General features: G+C 26.4%; 12 protein-coding genes across 12 annotated transcripts in view, besides 18 other annotated features; 5 read left to right on the top strand and 7 right to left on the bottom strand.

The window, feature by feature from the left end:
- Positions 1 to 65: 65 nt before the first annotated feature.
- Positions 66 to 1,115, bottom strand: EDI_285000 (vacuolar sorting protein, putative; the record flags this gene model as incomplete). Its single annotated transcript, XM_001741899.1, has 1 exon — positions 66 to 1,115. One exon carries the CDS (start codon positions 1,113 to 1,115, stop codon positions 66 to 68), a length of 1,050 nt encoding a protein of 349 aa, XP_001741951.1.
- Positions 210 to 256: a sequence feature (AT_rich).
- Positions 533 to 577: a sequence feature (AT_rich).
- Positions 1,116 to 1,126: 11 nt separating the features above from the next.
- Positions 1,127 to 1,244: a sequence feature (AT_rich).
- Positions 1,245 to 1,457: 213 nt separating this feature from the next.
- EDI_284990 (uncharacterized protein) lies at positions 1,458 to 3,226 on the top strand (the record flags this gene model as incomplete). Its single annotated transcript, XM_001741898.1, has 2 exons — positions 1,458 to 1,948; positions 1,999 to 3,226. The coding sequence occupies 2 exons, from the start codon at positions 1,458 to 1,460 to the stop codon at positions 3,224 to 3,226; spliced, it is 1,719 nt and encodes a 572-aa protein (XP_001741950.1).
- Positions 1,594 to 1,621: a sequence feature (AT_rich).
- Positions 2,517 to 2,566: a sequence feature (AT_rich).
- A 152-nt stretch (positions 3,227 to 3,378) lies between the features above and the next one.
- Positions 3,379 to 4,749, top strand: EDI_284980 (uncharacterized protein; the record flags this gene model as incomplete). The annotated part of the gene is made up of 1 exon (XM_001741897.1): positions 3,379 to 4,749. One exon carries the CDS (start codon positions 3,379 to 3,381, stop codon positions 4,747 to 4,749), a length of 1,371 nt encoding a protein of 456 aa, XP_001741949.1.
- Positions 3,521 to 3,562: a sequence feature (AT_rich).
- Positions 3,683 to 3,705: a sequence feature (AT_rich).
- Positions 3,820 to 3,846: a sequence feature (AT_rich).
- Positions 4,127 to 4,173: a sequence feature (AT_rich).
- Positions 4,750 to 4,833: 84 nt separating the features above from the next.
- On the top strand, positions 4,834 to 5,287 carry EDI_284970 (uncharacterized protein; the record flags this gene model as incomplete). The annotated part of the gene is made up of 2 exons (XM_001741896.1): positions 4,834 to 4,953; positions 5,006 to 5,287. The coding sequence occupies 2 exons, from the start codon at positions 4,834 to 4,836 to the stop codon at positions 5,285 to 5,287; spliced, it is 402 nt and encodes a 133-aa protein (XP_001741948.1).
- Positions 5,282 to 5,318: a sequence feature (AT_rich).
- A 27-nt stretch (positions 5,319 to 5,345) lies between these two features.
- On the bottom strand, positions 5,346 to 6,293 carry EDI_284960 (replication factor C subunit, putative; the record flags this gene model as incomplete). The annotated part of the gene is made up of 1 exon (XM_001741895.1): positions 5,346 to 6,293. One exon carries the CDS (start codon positions 6,291 to 6,293, stop codon positions 5,346 to 5,348), a length of 948 nt encoding a protein of 315 aa, XP_001741947.1.
- A 98-nt stretch (positions 6,294 to 6,391) lies between these two features.
- Positions 6,392 to 8,278, top strand: EDI_284950 (alkyl/aryl-sulfatase BDS1, putative; the record flags this gene model as incomplete). Its single annotated transcript, XM_001741894.1, has 1 exon — positions 6,392 to 8,278. One exon carries the CDS (start codon positions 6,392 to 6,394, stop codon positions 8,276 to 8,278), a length of 1,887 nt encoding a protein of 628 aa, XP_001741946.1.
- Position 8,279: 1 nt separating this feature from the next.
- Positions 8,280 to 8,412: a sequence feature (AT_rich).
- A 46-nt stretch (positions 8,413 to 8,458) lies between these two features.
- Positions 8,459 to 8,598: a sequence feature (AT_rich).
- A 188-nt stretch (positions 8,599 to 8,786) lies between these two features.
- Positions 8,787 to 9,458, bottom strand: EDI_284940 (uncharacterized protein; the record flags this gene model as incomplete). The annotated part of the gene is made up of 1 exon (XM_001741893.1): positions 8,787 to 9,458. The coding sequence occupies one exon, from the start codon at positions 9,456 to 9,458 to the stop codon at positions 8,787 to 8,789; it is 672 nt and encodes a 223-aa protein (XP_001741945.1).
- A 45-nt stretch (positions 9,459 to 9,503) lies between these two features.
- Positions 9,504 to 9,613: a sequence feature (AT_rich).
- A 66-nt stretch (positions 9,614 to 9,679) lies between these two features.
- EDI_284930 (40S ribosomal protein S8, putative) lies at positions 9,680 to 10,393 on the top strand (the record flags this gene model as incomplete). Its single annotated transcript, XM_001741892.1, has 1 exon — positions 9,680 to 10,393. The coding sequence occupies one exon, from the start codon at positions 9,680 to 9,682 to the stop codon at positions 10,391 to 10,393; it is 714 nt and encodes a 237-aa protein (XP_001741944.1).
- Positions 10,394 to 10,470: 77 nt separating this feature from the next.
- On the bottom strand, positions 10,471 to 11,814 carry EDI_284920 (uncharacterized protein; the record flags this gene model as incomplete). The annotated part of the gene is made up of 1 exon (XM_001741891.1): positions 10,471 to 11,814. The coding sequence occupies one exon, from the start codon at positions 11,812 to 11,814 to the stop codon at positions 10,471 to 10,473; it is 1,344 nt and encodes a 447-aa protein (XP_001741943.1).
- A 361-nt stretch (positions 11,815 to 12,175) lies between these two features.
- Positions 12,176 to 12,319: a sequence feature (AT_rich).
- Positions 12,320 to 12,342: 23 nt separating this feature from the next.
- Positions 12,343 to 12,514: a sequence feature (AT_rich).
- EDI_284910 (heat shock 70 kDa protein C precursor, putative) lies at positions 12,498 to 14,309 on the bottom strand (the record flags this gene model as incomplete). The annotated part of the gene is made up of 1 exon (XM_001741890.1): positions 12,498 to 14,309. The coding sequence occupies one exon, from the start codon at positions 14,307 to 14,309 to the stop codon at positions 12,498 to 12,500; it is 1,812 nt and encodes a 603-aa protein (XP_001741942.1).
- A 35-nt stretch (positions 14,310 to 14,344) lies between these two features.
- Positions 14,345 to 14,439: a sequence feature (AT_rich).
- Positions 14,440 to 14,487: 48 nt separating this feature from the next.
- On the bottom strand, positions 14,488 to 15,622 carry EDI_284900 (uncharacterized protein; the record flags this gene model as incomplete). Its single annotated transcript, XM_001741889.1, has 3 exons — positions 14,488 to 15,294; positions 15,346 to 15,527; positions 15,619 to 15,622. The coding sequence occupies 3 exons, from the start codon at positions 15,620 to 15,622 to the stop codon at positions 14,488 to 14,490; spliced, it is 993 nt and encodes a 330-aa protein (XP_001741941.1).
- Positions 15,303 to 15,331: a sequence feature (AT_rich).
- A 65-nt stretch (positions 15,623 to 15,687) lies between the features above and the next one.
- Positions 15,688 to 17,820, bottom strand: part of EDI_284790 (uncharacterized protein) — a gene marked incomplete at both ends in the record, with an annotated part of 2,425 nt that continues 292 nt past the window's right edge. Inside the window, 2 exons of the mRNA XM_001741888.1 lie at positions 15,688 to 16,502; positions 16,589 to 17,763. Of these exons, the coding sequence (XP_001741940.1) occupies positions 15,688 to 16,502; positions 16,589 to 17,763 (1,990 nt within the window). The remainder of the gene's footprint in view (positions 16,503 to 16,588; positions 17,764 to 17,820) is intronic.
- Positions 16,535 to 16,575: a sequence feature (AT_rich).

Genomic DNA, 17,820 nt, shown 5'->3' with positions numbered 1-17,820 from the left:
AATCTGAGTAGAGACTACTATAAAATGATTATATCAATAATTAATTACTAATAAATTTCAAAGTATCATTTTATATACCAGTGCTCTAATAATTCAATATATAATGGAAGTAATCCAATAAATTCTTTTTTATTATTTTCTTCATGTTTTAAAGCGTCTTTTAAAGAATTATCAAATAAAGGATAAATATCAGTTTCATCAGTTTTTTCAATAATAATATAATTAATTAATTGTTTGATTAATGATTTTAATAATTCAACGATATTAACTCCATTTTGTGAAGTAACAATTGTTCTAAGAATTGGTTTAAGTGTTAATAATTGAAATTTACCAGGAAACGCTTGAATAACAGCGTCAATAAGATAAGTTTGAGAATGGACATCACCACATAAAATAATTTGTTGTAAAATTTGAGGTAAAATAATTGTTTTATAAGTATTTTGTGGGATATCTAAATTTGATAAAATACTTAAATTCATAGCAACTAATTGACATAATTGAACTTGATTTTCTTGTTGTCTTTGTGCTAATCTAATATTTAATTTATTCATTTCAATAAAATTTGTTAATAAAAATTGAATTGAATCATCTAACGAGCCTTCAGTTTTATTATTTTCTATTAATGTTGTTGGTAAATAGTTTTTAATAACATATAATAAATAACTTCTTAAAAACAATCCTTTTGATGGATGTTGAACACATTTACACATTTCTAATAAATCATTTAACAATAATGTTATTTGTACTTCTTTTTTTGCAATACAAATAGAACCGATTGTACACATAAGATATAATCTTGGAACTACGTGTGAATAGTACTGAACTCTTTCATATAATTTTAATATAGACTTTTGTTTTATTTCACAAATTCTTGATATTAATGTTGTAAATATTGTTTGAATTTCTATATATAACGAGTAATATAATTTGGGGGTTAGTGTAATTGTTCTTAAATGGTCAGCAATATTATATGCCGTTTCTATGGCTTCATGTATTTTCTCATTATCTAATTCTTTATTCATTTTTATATCACTTTGTTTTATTGAATTAACTCTAAAATTTATTTCTTCTTCTTCAGTTGTATATATTGGTTTGGTTGATTTCTGGTCACTCATTTAAACAGATCTTTTTATTATTTTTAGTTTTTTTCTCTTCAAAATTTTTCTTTATTTTTTTTGTTAGTTTATACAATAAAATATTTTAAAATAATTAATAGTTTTATTTTGTAATTTTTTGTTATTTTAGTATTGTTGTTTGAGAGATTAAAGAATTCAGTGCTTGTTAACAATATCAAAGTGAAGTGAAGTTGTCGTGAAATAGACAGGTATTGACATAGAAATAGAAATAATAAAAATCTAAATGAATGTTTCTATAAATAGACAAGAACTTTAATAAAAAAAGAAAGTGTTAAACAGAAAAAAAAATAAAAAAGAACAAATATTTTTAAACGAGATTAAATGTCAGAGAAGGACAAAAAGGGACAATTAAAGAAATTACAAAGGAATTGTAAGAAGTTTGAAAAAGCACTTGGAGAATGTAAAGTTGAAAGGTCACATTCAAGTTCAAATATAAAAGGATTAGATAAAGTAGAACATTATTTAAAAAAATTTAATCAATTAATGCTAGAACAAAATAATAGTGAAATAACATTTTCATGTGAATTAATAAATGAAATTATTTCATTATGGGCAAGTATTGTAGAATATCTTATTAGATTACCAAAAAATAATTTAATGCCAGAACTCTTTATTGTAATTGTTAGGATAATGAATATTAATCAAATACAACCATTAACATTAGCTGATTTTCCCGCTCCAGATGAAGTACCACAACAAACAGAAAAGTTATTAGATGCATATTATAATGCATTAGCAAAGACAGCACTTTATTTATTGTTATCACTTAATATATCTGATGAAATAACTCAATATGAAAAGAAAGATAAAAAGTTAAAACTGGATCTCTTATTCCTCCTTCAAAGAAAAAGAAAAAGTTAAGTACTTTTCAATTTTCTACAACAATAAAACCTCTTCCAGCAGATTATTATGAAGAAGCAGCTAGATTATTTGTATTAATTTCAATAAGAATACCTGATTTATATGAAGGGATATTAGAAACATTAAATTATTTAAACGGAGGAAAAATAGGAGAAAAAGGTGGAATTATATTAACAGAAGAATTAAAAGAAAATTATCCATTATTTAAGAAATGGGAAAGTTATTCAAATTATATTTCATCTAAAAGTTCTCATGCAGAAAAATTAAACAATGCAATTTCATCAATGGATAATAAATGGCTTATTCATTTTGAAGCAAGAAGTGGTTTTGCTGTAGAATATATTAGATGTTGGGGAGAATATATAAGAAAAGAAATTATAAGTAATATCAAAGAATATCCAGGATATTTATTATTTAGCAATGAACTAATGAATATTTTTGAAATTCCAAGTGAAGAATTAATAACACCTATTTATATTATTGCAGAAGCATATGGGTCATTTAGTTGTATTGATATTGAAATATATAAAAAAGTTATTACAGAAAAAATTAAAAAAACTAATTTATATGATATTGATGGAATGGGTGAACTTTTGATTATTGAACATTTCATTTATACATACTTTGGACATGAAGGTATTATTTTAGATTGTTTTGATTTTAGTTTATTTGAATCAATTCATTCTTGTATTATTGCTTCTGATAGTTATGCATTAATATGTTTAACTATTAGTATGATTTATCAAGTCATCCCTATTCTTCCATGTGAATTAAGGAAGAAAGTAATATTCAATTTTGTTTTATCTCATAAATTATTTAATACATTATTCTGTCATTGGAACCATTACGTTAGAATGTTTTTCCAAGAACTATTGTTATATCGATGCACTGTATCTCCTTCAAGAAATAGAATTAAAAAACATTCACTCCTCCCAAAAGAAATGGATATTTACAAAAGAATTTCAACAAAAGAAATAGATATGATTAAAGAAGACCAAAAAATTATTGATAAAATTGATTCACGTATTTCTTCTATTAAAAAAGTCAAAGAAAAAGGATTTGAAAATGATGAAGATAAGAAAAAATCAATTTATATTGTTCCATCACTTCAAGATTATGAAATAGAAAAGAGTGATTATAAACAATGGGAACAAACTAATTCTGATGAGCCATTATATCAAATATTAGAAATGACTCGTTTAAACAAATTAGATCAAAATACTATTTAATCTATTCTCCATTACTTTTCTTCTAAAAATGTAATCCAATTTTTTCTCGCAAACAATCTTTTTTTTTGTGTCTTTTCATTTCTTTTATTTCTATTATTTGAAAAGATTTTTATATCTCACAAAAGAACTTAAAAGAATTTATTCTATCATTTATGCAAAAAAACATTAAATCTCCTTTAAATGAAGAAGAATTAAAAAGTGTTGTATTATATTGTCCTATTACTTGTGTGTTTGACCTTTTGTTTGTAAACAAAAAAATAAAAAAGGCTATTCAAGAAGCACCAAGAAATCCACATAAAAATTTTTTTTTATGTAAAAAAGAAGTAAAATTATTTTGTAAAACAGATTTGTTAAGAGGTGGAATGAATGAGTTAATTCATACTCTTAGTGATAAAAAATGGAAAAAAAGAACATTACAATATGCATCTTTTGATGTTTCATTTAGTACTTGGCATGATTATAATAAAAATAAATTTTATCATTTGATTGCTAAAGATGTTGTTTCATTAACATTAAAAGAAACAGACATAGATACTTTATTAATTATTTTAAGAGAGTCAAGCAATCTTAAAAAACTATCAGTACCACTAGGCTTATTTAATAAAATTAATATAAATTATCCAATAGAACATCTTTTTAATCATTTTTCTTTAAAACAATTAATTCTAACTGATGTTGATTTAAATGGTTCAATGATATCACCACTTTATTCATACATTGAAAAATGCAATTCTATTCAAATTATTCTTAAATGTATTTCATTTAATTTTAAAGTCATTCAAGAATTATCCTTACAGCCAAATATTTTATGTTGTTTATATTCTTTAAAAGAACTAAACTCTCATGTATTTCCATTAGTATTACAAAAAAAGGTTATTTTATTTTGCCCATTTCCATCTCAATTAAATAAATTTAAAGAATTTTCTTTATTAACAAATTTATATTTACCATACATTATTTCAGAAGAATTATTTGATACAACAAGATTAATCTTTAAAGGAATTTTTAAACAAAACATTAATTCAATGAAATTAATTCAATACTTCACTTATGAAGAAACGTCTATATTAAAAAAAGCAAAAGTTATAGACTTGTCTAGTTTAAATCTTCTTGGATTAACACTGATTGGTCATAAAACAAAAAGAAAAATTAATCTTCCTATTTCATTAAAAGAATTAAAAGTTGTAAATTTTTGTGATATTGATTCTTTTATTTCTCCAATTGGAATTAATGGTCTTCGAACTTTTACTTCTTTAACTCGACTTGATGTAGATGGGGTTGAAGGAATTGTTAACCCACCTCATTCATTACATGAATTTACAGCTTCAAATTGTTCTGTTGGAAAAATTCAAACTAAAAATATAAAATGTTTATACTCTTTAATATTAACTAGAGTAAAACTAGAAGAATTAATAATTTTTGAAAAGTTAGATCAGATTCAACTCTCTTCTGTTACAGGAATTCGATGTGTCGATTATAAGAACGATTGTTATTCCTTCATATTAAAGGAAGATAAAAAATAACATTTTAAATTCATAATTCAATTTGTTTATCATCTCTTTTCTGATTATTTCTTTTTATGTATTTTATCTTAAAAAGATTAGATCATGTCAATCTCTATTGAAACTCATGTCACATTTAAAGGTGATGTTATTACTATTCAATATAATCCAGATGATCCCCCAATTTCAAGTTTTATGGAAAAAAGACCTCGTCTTAGTGCAGAAGTTTGTTGTTTTTAATCATTGTATTTATTTATAAAAAGTACCAATTTGTTAGTTCAAGGATGCTGAAGAAGTTACTCTCTCTCCATTGAAAGGAGATTTTACTGTATCACTAGACCAACTTTTTTCTTCTTCTCACAAACAACAGATAGATACAGAAAAAATGAGATTATGGGAAATTAGACAAGCTTTACGAAGAGAGGGATTAAAGACACAAGGTACAATAGAAGTTCTTCGCAAAAGATTAGAAAAACATTTAAAAAAACCAAAGAAGAATGATGTAACACCAACGAAAAGAAAAAAGAGTCAAAAGAAAAGAGTTTATGAAAAGAAATAAAATTTACTTGTTAAATTTTATTTTAATTTTAGTAAACAATAAAAACCAAATCCCTCAATTAAATTGAACAAATTTTTGCCATTAACCCATAAACTTGAACATTAGAATTTACTCTATGAATAAGAAAAGGTGCTGCTATTTCATAAAGACGTACTCTTATTTCTTCACTTGCATCAATTTTAGAAAACATTCTTACAATCATATCCATTATATCATTTCCATCAAATCCGAGTTGTTGAACTTTCTTGATTTCAATTAATGCACCATCAAAATCTTTCTTGAGACATAACTGAATAGCTTGAATAATATTATCTGCTGATGGAAGATCATTTCGTTGATAGACTTGTTCTTTAGTGATTCTCCCTTGAATGATAGCACACGTTTGAAGTGCATTAATTGCTTTACGCATATCACCTTCAGAAACGATTTCAAGCGCTTTGACAGCATCGTCTTCAATATCAACATTTTCACAACGAGCTATTTCTTTAATTCTATTCATAAGTTCTTCTTCTCCTAACGGTCTAAATGTTAGTCTTGCACATCTTGATTGAATAGGTTCAATAATCTTTTCTGGAGTATTACAAGCAAGAACAAATCTTGTTGTTTTAGAGTGTATTTCCATTGTCCTACGTAAGGCTTGAAAAGCAGCTGTTGTCATTGAATCTGCTTCGTCTAATATAACAATTTTTGGTAAATTATCAGGTAATACTAACTTCTTTTCACAAAAAGATTTTATTGTAGAACGAATAGTTTCTATTCCACGTTCATCAGATGCATTCAGTTCAAGGACAGCTTCTTTATACCTATCTTTTAACAATTCATGAGCTAAACAATGAATTGAAGTTGTTTTACCAATTCCTGGTTGACCACATAATAGTAAATGAGGAAATTGTTTAGAATCCCGAAAACTTTTTAGTGTTTTAATAATATCAACATTACCAATGATTTCGTCAAGAAGTTTTGGTCTATATTTTTCAACCCAAGGGATAGCTTGTATTTTGCTCATAAAATGAAAGTGATTGAGTTTTCTAAAACATTAGAAAAATAAAAAAAAATTTGATTCTAAAACAATTAAAACTGAAAAATTTTTATTCAATTCATTTAATGGCTAGTCAGTATACTTGTAAAAGGAACCAAGAGTTTAATCAAAAATTTAATTGGAATGGAAAAGAAGAATATTTAGATGCCATGAAAGGATATTATGCTGATAGTAATGGAAAAAGAAATGAATTAAATTTTGAAGAATTAGTTAAGTCAAGAAAGAGTATTGAACAAATTAACCAAGAATGCCCCTCAACATCAAATCCATCATATTGGAAAAATTCTTGTATTGATAGTCTTGAAGGTGTTTTTGAGATTATTCCAAAGAAAGTTTATCAAGTGAGAGGTAAATCTATTGATATGGCTAATTTTACTGTTATTAGAGGACAAACTGGTTGGATTGTTATTGATTGTATGTCATCTATTCCATCTTGTAAAAGAGCATTTGAGTTAATTAAAACTACTGTAGAAGATATGCCTGTGTCATCTATTATTATTACTCATTCTCATTTTGACCATTTTGGTGGTTATGCAGCAGTTGGAAATGAAGAAACACCACTATATCTTCCAAGTAATTTCATGGATTCGTTTATTGATGAAAACGTTCTTGCTGCACCAATTATGGGAAGAAGAGCAGATTATATGTGGGGTTTAGGTTATAGGAAGGCTTTAATGATAGAAAAGTTAAAAATGGAAGGTAAACTTCCACCACAAACAAATTCTACTACTCCACAACAACCAACAACATCATTCCCAAAATCAAAAAATACATGCGTTGTTAAAGAAGATTGTACTTTTGCTGTTGATGGAATTATTATGGACTTTATTTTAACTCCGAACACAGAAGCACCATCAAATATGATGATATATATTCCTCAATATCATATTTTAGAAGCCGCAGATAATATGATGCATGCACAACATAATTTAGGAACATTAAGAGGTGCTAAAGTAAGAAGTGGAAAGATTTGGAGTGAATATATTGATAAAGTAATAACAAAATATGGTAAAGATGTCCAATATCATTTAGGAGGCCATGGATGGCACATAGAAGGGAATGAAAAAATTAACCATTTCTGGAAAGTAAAAAGAGATGTTTACAAATTTATTCATGACCAAACATTACGTTATGCAAACCTTGGATATACACCAAATGAAATGGCTGAACTTATTCAATTACCTAAAAACCTTGCTAATGAACAGTGTTGTAGAGATTTATATGGAGCATTAAATCATAATATTAAATCTCAGTATCAACTATATATTGGATGGTACGATGGTAATCCTGCTCATTTAAATGAATTACCACCAAAAGAACAAGCCATCAAATATATTAACGCATTTGGTGGAGAAGAAAATACTTTAAAAATTGGGAAAGAAGCATTTGATAATGGAGAATATCGTTGGGCGGCTACTATATTAAATCATTTAGTATTTGCTAATCCGTCAAATGAAGAAGGAAGAGAATTACTTGCTAAAACATATGACCAATTAAGTTACACACAAGAATGTCTTGCTTGGAAATACATTTACGCTACTGGTGCATTTGAATTGAGAAGAAAACAAAATAAACAACCATCACCTTCTGCTATTCCTCCAGCAACACTTCCATTAACTGCTATTAGTGATTTACTTTGTGTTTCTGTTAATCCTCAGCTGATTGAAGGTGTTGATGATTCTATTCAACTTAGAGCTGTTGATACTAATGAATGTGTTACATTAATTATTAGCAATGGTGTCTTACATACTCGAACATTACCTTCTGATTATACTGCTTCAGTTACTGGTCCTAAAGCATTAATTTTAGCTTCTTTTGCTAAGGCTATGCCATTAAATACTTTAATTTCATCAGGCAAATTAAAAATAGAAAATATTAAAGTTCTTGAAAAAGTTATTAGTGCAGTAGACTTATCAAAGAAATACTACACCCTCATAGAACCAAATAACTGAGTTAATATTATTTAGAAAAAATTAAATTTTATCTAAGTTCAATATTAAATCAAGAAATTAGTTTAAATTAATAAAGTTTTAAGCTATTTTTTCTTTGTGAATAACAGTTTATTATTAAATTTATATAAAATATTCAGATAATTCAGTCATAAACACATTTTTGTTGTATTCTCAAAAAACTTAATTATTAATTCAATAATAATAATTACAACTATTTTATTAATTCCAATTAAGTAATAATTTTAATGAAATTCTTTTCTTTTTACACAATTAAAAATAATATTATTTCAAAAATGAAATCTTTTTTTGTTTATTTTAAAGGAATTGAACAATAACCCTTTATCAAAGAATTTATTTTCTAAGTTTGGTAAATATCTTAATAAGCTTTAATCATTGACTAAAAACATACAAAATATTTTTATGAATAATTTATACTATTGTTGATGTAATGTAAGAAGTATATTAAATTTAAATTGTTTTAGTTTTAACAGAAGTACTTATAAACCAATCAATGAGGATATTGTTTTTCTATCACCATTTTAATAGCTTTGACCATTTTAACTGCATTCTTTTTAGAAATATCCATACTCATTTTTAATTGATCATCACTACATTTTCCTTTCATTTTCATTGCTACTATTTCTCCTTTAATAGTATCCCAAATTGTAAATAGTTTCCATTTGTAACTAATTGAATCATCTGGGTCAATAACTATTTCAATTGTTCCATTATTATCTATCTTTCCAGCTACACACATTCCTACAACTATCCCTTTCATATCTACACCACTAAATAAAAGTGCACACATTGCAGCATTCATTGTAACAGCTTCAATTGAACCATCATCTTTAACTATTTGATTACAGACATTAATTAATCCATTAGGATATTGTTCACTAATAACAGTCCACTCAACTCCACTTTTGATAAACTCTTCTAATTCAGTTCTTCTTTGACTATCAAAACTAGAACATCGTTCATAAACTTCTACTTTGACAACTGCTCGATCTGGATTAGCCTCTCTTTTAGGACAATCACGAGGTGCATTAACTCCTGAAATTATACAACTTTTCCCTTGTTTAAACATATAACATCCATCACTTTTACTGGAAACATCACGGACATAAGATATAGAACGAATTTTCCCACTTTCTATTATAGTTCTTTTGTCTTCTTCCATTATTTTAAAAATTATGAGTTAATATTCAAAAGTTATTGATGAACCAAAAAATACAAAATAAAAAAAATTGAAAAAACTAAAAAATAATAAACAAATACTTCCTTTTATTTTTTATGATTTTCTAATAAAAAAATAATAAAATTATAAAAAAAATAGTAAATACCCTGGAATAAACCCTCCATCTGCTTGAATGAACTGAACTGTATAGTCAAGACTGCATCATGGGAATTACAAGAGATTCAAGACATAAAAGAAGAGCTACTGGAGGAAAGAAGAATAGTATGCAAAAAAAGAAAAAGAATACCATGGGAAGACAACCAGCCAATACTAGACTCGGTGCTATTAGAGTTCATGATGTTAGATGCAGATATGGAATTATTAAAAGAAGAGCATTGAGATTAGAAAATGGAAACTTCTCATGGGCATCTCAATCTATCACCAAAGGTACTAAGATTCTTAATGTCGTTTATAATGCTTCTGACAATGATTTTGTCAGAACCAATACTTTAGTTAAGGGTGCTATTATTGAAATTGATCCAGCTCCATTCAGATTATGGTTCCTTAAATTCTATGGAAAAGATATTGCATCAACTGAATATTATAAATCACTCGAATCAGCTACATTCAAAACTGAAAAGAAGGTTGTTATTCCAAAGGAAGAAGAAAACAAAGAAAAGAGTATTGCACATCAAATTGCTCAAACTCAAGTAGCACTTATGAATCCAACTAAGACTATGCAAAAGAAATATGCAAAGAAATTAGAAGTATTAAAGAACATGAAATTTGATGAAGCATTATTAGAAGGATTCCAAAGTGGAAGAATTCTTGCATGTATTTCTTCCAGACCAGGACAAACTGGATCAGTTGAAGGATATATCCTTGAAGGTAAAGAACTTGACTTCTATAGCAAGAAGATTTCAGATAAGAAGAAATAAACTTAATTTGCAGTGCTTGATTTGTTATTTTTATTGGTTCAAATAAGATATAATCTGAATTAATAAATTATAAAACTTTAAAAAGTTAAGTTGGTATAATGTCTGCGTGTTTTTGATTCACTTCTTAATTCTTTAAATAATGGATATAAGACCCTTGAGGCTCCATCAACTTCATCTAAAGGTGCAACTTCAAATGGTTTATCATTTTCGTAATATTCATCAACTGAAATCCATCCAGGATCACATCCATGAACAGAAAATGGTAATCCGTTTTCCGTTATTATATTACTTGAACAAAGACATAATGTAAGCATTGCCAATGATGCCTTAGCCATATTTGTATGAATATGATATTTTGTTTTATGACACTGAAAAACACCTTCCCTTGCATGTACAAAAATAATGTATGGTATGATTGTTGACTTTTTTAATAATGGAATCAACATTTTAGTTAATAACGTTGGTGCAATAGAATTAATTCTTATTACCTCTTCCATTTCTTTTTGATTTAAATCTTCTATTGTCATTTTCCATGAATTTATATTAGTCTCTTTTACAAATTTTGCATCTCCATATCTGTTTGTTTCTTTCATTTCTTCTTTTACTCTATTTCGTTCTTTTTCTCTTACTCGAATAGTTTGAGCAGCACAGAAAATAAAATGATTTAAATGTCCATATTTTTGTTCAATGAATTCTTTAAGGTCTCTAAAATTATTTTCTAAATGGTTGGTGTCAAGATCTAATCCTTTATTATAAATGATTAATCGGTCTTTGAATATTTCGTAATCTTCGTACTGAGAAAATAAAATTTTTGTATCTTCAGGATATCTTGTTGTTCCAATCACAGTACTACCAGCTCGAAGTAATTTTAAAGTAACTTGATGTCCTAATTTAGTTCTACAACCAATAACCAATGACACTGTATTAGATAAGTCTCTTGTTAAATTTCTGTTTTGTTGGAATAACTCACCACAATTTCTACATGAGTAGACGTACACAGGATGCATTGAAGCACAAAGTTTATTACAACCATAACAATGCGCTACTTCATTATTTTTAAATTTGTATCTTTTAGTTGAAAGTGAAGTAGTTTTATCGAATTTATCTAATTCAGATGCAGTTTTAGTTAACTGACGAGTAATAACATTGCACCCACCAACATTTTTACTAAATTCAAAGATAGAAGATTTTTTAACAAATACTCGTCTGTTAGAAGATATCTGATTTTTTTTAGGTTTCTTTTCTTTTTTACTTTTGTAATTTTTGAGGACATTCCCTTCTGAGTCTAATCTTTCAGGACAGTGTTGAAGTAATAACTTTTTTGCTATTGTTAATTGTCGAGAAATTTCAATAAGCTTATTTCTCATAGCAATATACTTAGGTTCTTCTTTTTCAACATTCAGTGGTGTTGTGGTAGACATGAATGAGATTAACTTGACTTATCAATAAAGTTAAATTATTAGTTCTTTATGAACATTTCACTGTTGAAGATTTCTTTTTTGTAATTTCATTAAATTTTTTAATTGATTAGTACATTAAGTAATAAAAAAGATGATTAATAATTTATTGAAGCATTTAGTGTTAATCATTTAACACATTTGTAACACGCTTTTAACTATTAATTATTATCTGGTTTCATTTAAAAATAAAAGTTATACTAATAATTAACATTTTGAGAGTCATTAACTCTTTTGTTTAATGCCCTTTTCTTATAAAGAGTCTTAAAGTTTGTTCCATTGGAAGTATTTTTTTAATTGAATGAGATTAAGAGACAACAAAACCAATTAATTCTTATTTATAAAAAAAAGTAATAACATTTAATGTAAAAATATTCTATTAATACTTAATTAAATGCTTTTATTTTATTTCAACAAACCAGAAATATTTTTACAAAAAAGATATTTTAAATTAATAGATATTAATATTCCAAAAGGAGTATGTTATTTGTCAATAATTAATACTTTAAGTTTATTTAGAAAATTGAATAAAATAAAACTAATAAAAGGTATATTTTAATTTAGATTTTATCATTATTAATAAATGTTATAAATAAATTTCTACTCTTAAGTTAAAAAGATTATAATTAATGTCAATATATAAAAAATTACAAATTATTTAATTGACTTTGATAATATTCTAATTGCTCATTTAATTCTTTACTTTCAGTTTTATTATATGATTCATTCCACCATTGTTGAAGATGTTCTTTTATTTCTTCTAATTTTTTATTAGTTTTGCTTTTCTCTTGATATAATTTTATTAATCTTTTATATCGTTGTAGTGCTAATGACTTCTTTCTATTCTCTTCATCTGCTTTATCCATTTCATCAATACGTTTTCTTCCTATTTCTATAGATTCATCTGATCTTCTTTCTCTTTGTGTTTGAACATTACAATGACCTTGAAGATCACTAAATGCTTTAGGTTCAACAACAACTGCAGATACTGATAACATTCCATTTATATCAACATTAAAAGTAACTTTAAATTTAACTAATCCTTTCTTCATTCTTGGAAGTCCTGAGATTGTAAATCCATCAAGATAATTATTTTCTTCTGTTTTTTTACTTTCTCCTTCAAATACAGAAAATCTCGCTATTTCTTGATTATCTTGATTCGTAACAAATATTCGAGATTCTTTACTTGGTAATGGTGAATATCGTGGAATTACAACATTCATTTCTGTATCTTTTATTTCAATTCCTAATCCCAGTGCTGTTACATCTTTTAATATAACTTTATTTTCTTGCATTTGTCCTATCATAGATGCACCTTGAAGTGCTGCTCCAACTGCCACTGCCTTATCTGGATCAATACTTTTACATGGTTTTCTACCAAAGAATTGACTTACCATTTGTTCGATTTTAGGAATTTTTGTTGATCCACCAACTAATACAACTTCACTAACATCTTTTGCTTTAACTTGTGTTACTTGTAACACCTTTTCTACTGAAATGAAACATCTTGAAAACAATTCTTTATTAACATTTTCAAACTCCTCCCTAGTAATAACTAATTCACATATTCTATCATCGTCTTCTTCTTCTTCAGCATCATCATAGAAATCAGTAATATCAATTCTAGTTTCTAGTTTATTAGAAAGAATAATTTTTGCAGTTTCACATCTCTTACGTAGTTTATAGATTTGTTTCTTTGTGAGTTGTCCCACAAAATCTTTATCTTCTTCTTTCCATTTATTAATAACTAGTTCAAGTAATTTTGTATCAAAGTCATTTCCTCCAAGATGAGTATCTCCATCTGTGGCAATGACTTTATATTCTCCATTGTCAATAGATAATAGTGTGACGTCAAATGTTCCTCCTCCAAGATCAAAGACAAGAATATTACTTTTATCTTTGATATTTTGTTCAAATCCATAAGCAATTGCAGCTGCTGTTGGTTCATTAATAATTCTCATAACATCAAATCCTGCAATTTTACCAGCATTTTTAGTTGATTCTCGTTGAGAATCATTAAAATATGCAGGGACAGTTATAATAGCTTTCTTTACATCTCTTCCCATTGCATCACTTGCAATTTCTTTAAATCTTCTTAGTAGCATTGCACTTATATCTTCTGGTCTAAAAGCACTTAAAACATTCATATAAGGAACTTCAATTATAGGCTCATTTTTTCCATTATCTTTTATTGAGTATGTAATATATTTTAAGTCTTTTTGTAATTCTGGGTCATTATATTTTCTTCCAATCAACCTTTTAACATCAAATACTATTGTCCCAGTACAGTTTATTGCCTCTTCTCCAATTAATCGTTGTTTATCAGTAAACGCTATAACTGATGGTGTTATTTCTTTTCCTTGTCTATTAGTAATAATCTCAACTCTCTTTGAATTTTCTTTCCAGACTGCCATACATGAGAAGGTAGTTCCTAAATCAATACCAATGACACACTCCATTAAGGATTCTAATAACTTCGAGATGATATATCTTGAAAATATTTAACAAAATAAAAACAATTTTATTCATTAAAAATATAATAAATTAAATTATAATTTAATATTATTTTAAAAACAAAAAATAAAATAACACAAATAATGAAATTGTGTTATTAATAAAAAAGGATTCAAATTAAGTTCAACATGAACAAAAAGCATGTACTAAAAAGAATATTGGGACCAAATATTCAATGGATAATGTGAATCCTAATAATTTGCTTATTGCAAAGAACATTAGGAGAGTTGGAATTAATGAAGTACCAAATTTCTTAAAGAGAACTAAACAGAATAAAACGATGTAAAGAGCAACAAATAAACAATCAGCTTGAAGAGAAGTAAGACTATAATAAGAGGTAACAAATGAAACACAAGATTGGGCAACAAGAACAATTGAAATATAATAGACTGGTGCAAGTGGGATTAATTCTATTTGAAGAAGTCCATTAAAGAAGAAAACTAAGAAAATAACAGTTCCAATAAGTAATTGGATAGATGTTAAGAATGAGTTTTGTAAAGCATAAACAATTGTTAATGGAATTCCAATAATGAGTGTAATAATTATAGGTACATAAATGCATGAAAGAAGTTGTAATTTTTTGTTAATCAAACTGTAACCAAGGACAATTAAAAGAATAGCTGGAAATTCATAGTTATCAATTGCACTAATCCAAGAAATCATATAAGGTTGAATAATTGGGAATGTAGATGATAATAATGTAAAGAATGAAAGTATTTGTTTTGAAATAACAAGAAGTGGTTGTTTACTTGAATTAATAATAATCTGCAATACACCAGAAATTGGTAGTGCAAATTCACTTGTTTGAAGAGTTAATACGGAAATATGGAAAATGATTGTTGTTGCAACCAACAAGAGAGTTAAAATAAATGAGTTTTTGAATACAGATAATAACAAACAAATCAAAACTGCACATAAGCTTGATATTAACTACTATGTTATATTTACATTTAAAAAAAAATATAAACAATAACAACAAACACTAGTATAATTTCCTTTTAACTGGTCTATTTGAAGAAAGTTTAAAACATGAAATGTGTCAACTTTTGCCTTCATTAATAAAGAAAATTCATCCCTTTGTTGGTATCTAATAGAGTGTGTCATTACAACATAAAGCAATACAAAACCAATAATTGTATTAAAGATATTAGACAGTTTCATTGCTGCTAATTAAATTATTTTAAGATATTTTCTGAGTTCGTATTCTTTAAAAAAAAAATAAAATCAAGGAATAAATTAATAAATCTTATCAACTCATTACTTCACACCATATCAGAACATCTTCTGTTTCTGTGGCAAAAAGAAAAAATAAAACTTGTGAAGTTAAAGTGAAAGAATCCATTTATTCATTGTTGAGTGAACTGAAGAAAAGTCTTCTTCAAAGAGCATATGATTTTGTTTTGGCACTAAAACAAACAAACTCTTAGAGTTGTGGAAGTGGTAGGATTTTATCAAAGCTCCTTTAGGATTTACTATTGAGTCACAGGATGATTGAATTAGAAGGAATGGAATATGTTCAGATTTATTAACATCTTCAAGACCAGCACGAACCATTTCAAGACATACATGAAGGTTATTTGATTTTAATAAATAAGGGTCTTTAAAAAATTTTGAGGCAACCTCTTTATTATTAAAGAGAGATTCGTTAATATAATGAACTGTAAAAGAAGGAAAGAAGAAAGCAAAGAGTAAGGCAAAGTAATAAAAAATATAAACATACCAAACATTGATCCAATATGGTGGGTTAATAGAAATAATAGCTTTGTATAATTGTGATGCTTTTTTGTCAGATGCAATTCTACTAACAATTAATCCTCCAATAGAAAATCCAATAAGATAAAGCGGAAGTTGTTCGGAAACAAATACATCACTCTTTTGTATTAATTTTGAAAATTCTTTTACAACCATTTCATAATCTTCAAAAAGTGGTATATACCCACGGTCACCACTTGACCTTCCATGGCCTGGTAAGTCAATGAAATAAACATTAAATCCTTGTTCATTAAAATATTTTCCAGTCATTAAATTAATTCCTGAATGTTCTGTGTAACCATGAATAAATAAAATATTACCTTTTGCTGAAGAGACAGAGTATAATCTAGAGAAGACTGAATATTTTCCAATTTGATGAGTTGTTTCTGTGTATTCATTTGTCATTTTTCAGGAATAGATAATAAAAAAGTTTTGATTTAAAAAAAAATTTATTATTTTGTCTCAAAGCAACTTATTTTTATGAAGAAGACTTGGTTATTTCCAACAACAGTAAATGCTATTTCTCCTTCAAAAGCATCAATCCCTAAAGGATTGCCATCTATTCCTATATCTTTTAGTTTTAGTTGACCGTAATATTGGTTATTTTTAAATTGAACTATTCGACCATTACCAGTATCACTAACATAAACTTCATCATTAAAACAAGCCAAATGAGTAGGACGAAGGAATTTATCTTCTTCTCTTTTATTTCCTAATACGTCAACTTCTTTTCCAGTTTTAGCATCAATAATAACAACTCTACTTTTCCATTCATCTACAATAAGTAATTGATCTTTATAATTCATTCTAACACAAGAAGGATATAAAGTATTTTCTGTAATTGATTTTTCATATCTTCCTTGAAGATCAAATTGTTGAATTCTATGATTTAAACTATCACAAACAAATAATCTATTCTTTTTAATTTCAATACTCGTTGGCTCATTAAATTTACCACTTTCACTACCAAAACCACCAAAATCTAATATTCTTTTAAGACTTGAATCATAATAAGAAATAGTATTACTTCCTTTATCTGCACTATAATACTTATCATGACAAATTGCAATATCACATGCAATATGATTATCAGTTAAATTACCACAACTTCTTATTATTTCTGGATTTTGAGAACTATCAAATTCAATTATTTTAACAGTATGATTTGCTTGATCACCGACAATATATCTTGAAGTTGAAATTATTTTAACAAAATTAAGTTGTGGTTCAAAATATTCATTTGTTTGTTTTTTTATTTGATGTTTAATTAAATCATTTGGAGTTACTAACAAACAATCTTTCTTTGATGAACAACCTATAGAAGTTTGAAATTCCATTGGAACATCAGGTAAATCAAATTGATATCTTTTTGTTATAATTTCTTCATTACAATGATTTGTTACAATACATTCTAATGATGTTGTTTTATTTTGAAATTGTTGAGAATGAAAAGTATTATATGTACATTCATATTCTAATAAGTCAGCTTCTATTTCATAATATCGTTTGTATATTTCTTTAATAAATTGACTTAATTTAATTAATTGTGAATTACATTGTGGAATAAAAATTGATGCACTTTGTATATATTTTTGATGTTGTTTTACTGATTGAAGAAATTTTTCTAATATATCAATTATACTTTCACTTTATATATCATTTGTTTGTATACAATTTTTGTGATTTATGCCCATTTTGTTTGTT

This window comes from Entamoeba dispar, genomic scaffold, assembly GCF_000209125.1.
Source record: "Entamoeba dispar SAW760 scf_1105229464179 genomic scaffold, whole genome shotgun sequence".
In the NCBI taxonomy this organism is placed as follows: domain Eukaryota; phylum Evosea; order Mastigamoebida; family Endamoebidae; genus Entamoeba; species Entamoeba dispar.
Note: the sequence above shows the minus strand (reverse complement) of the source record. Positions and strands in the feature narration are given on the sequence as shown.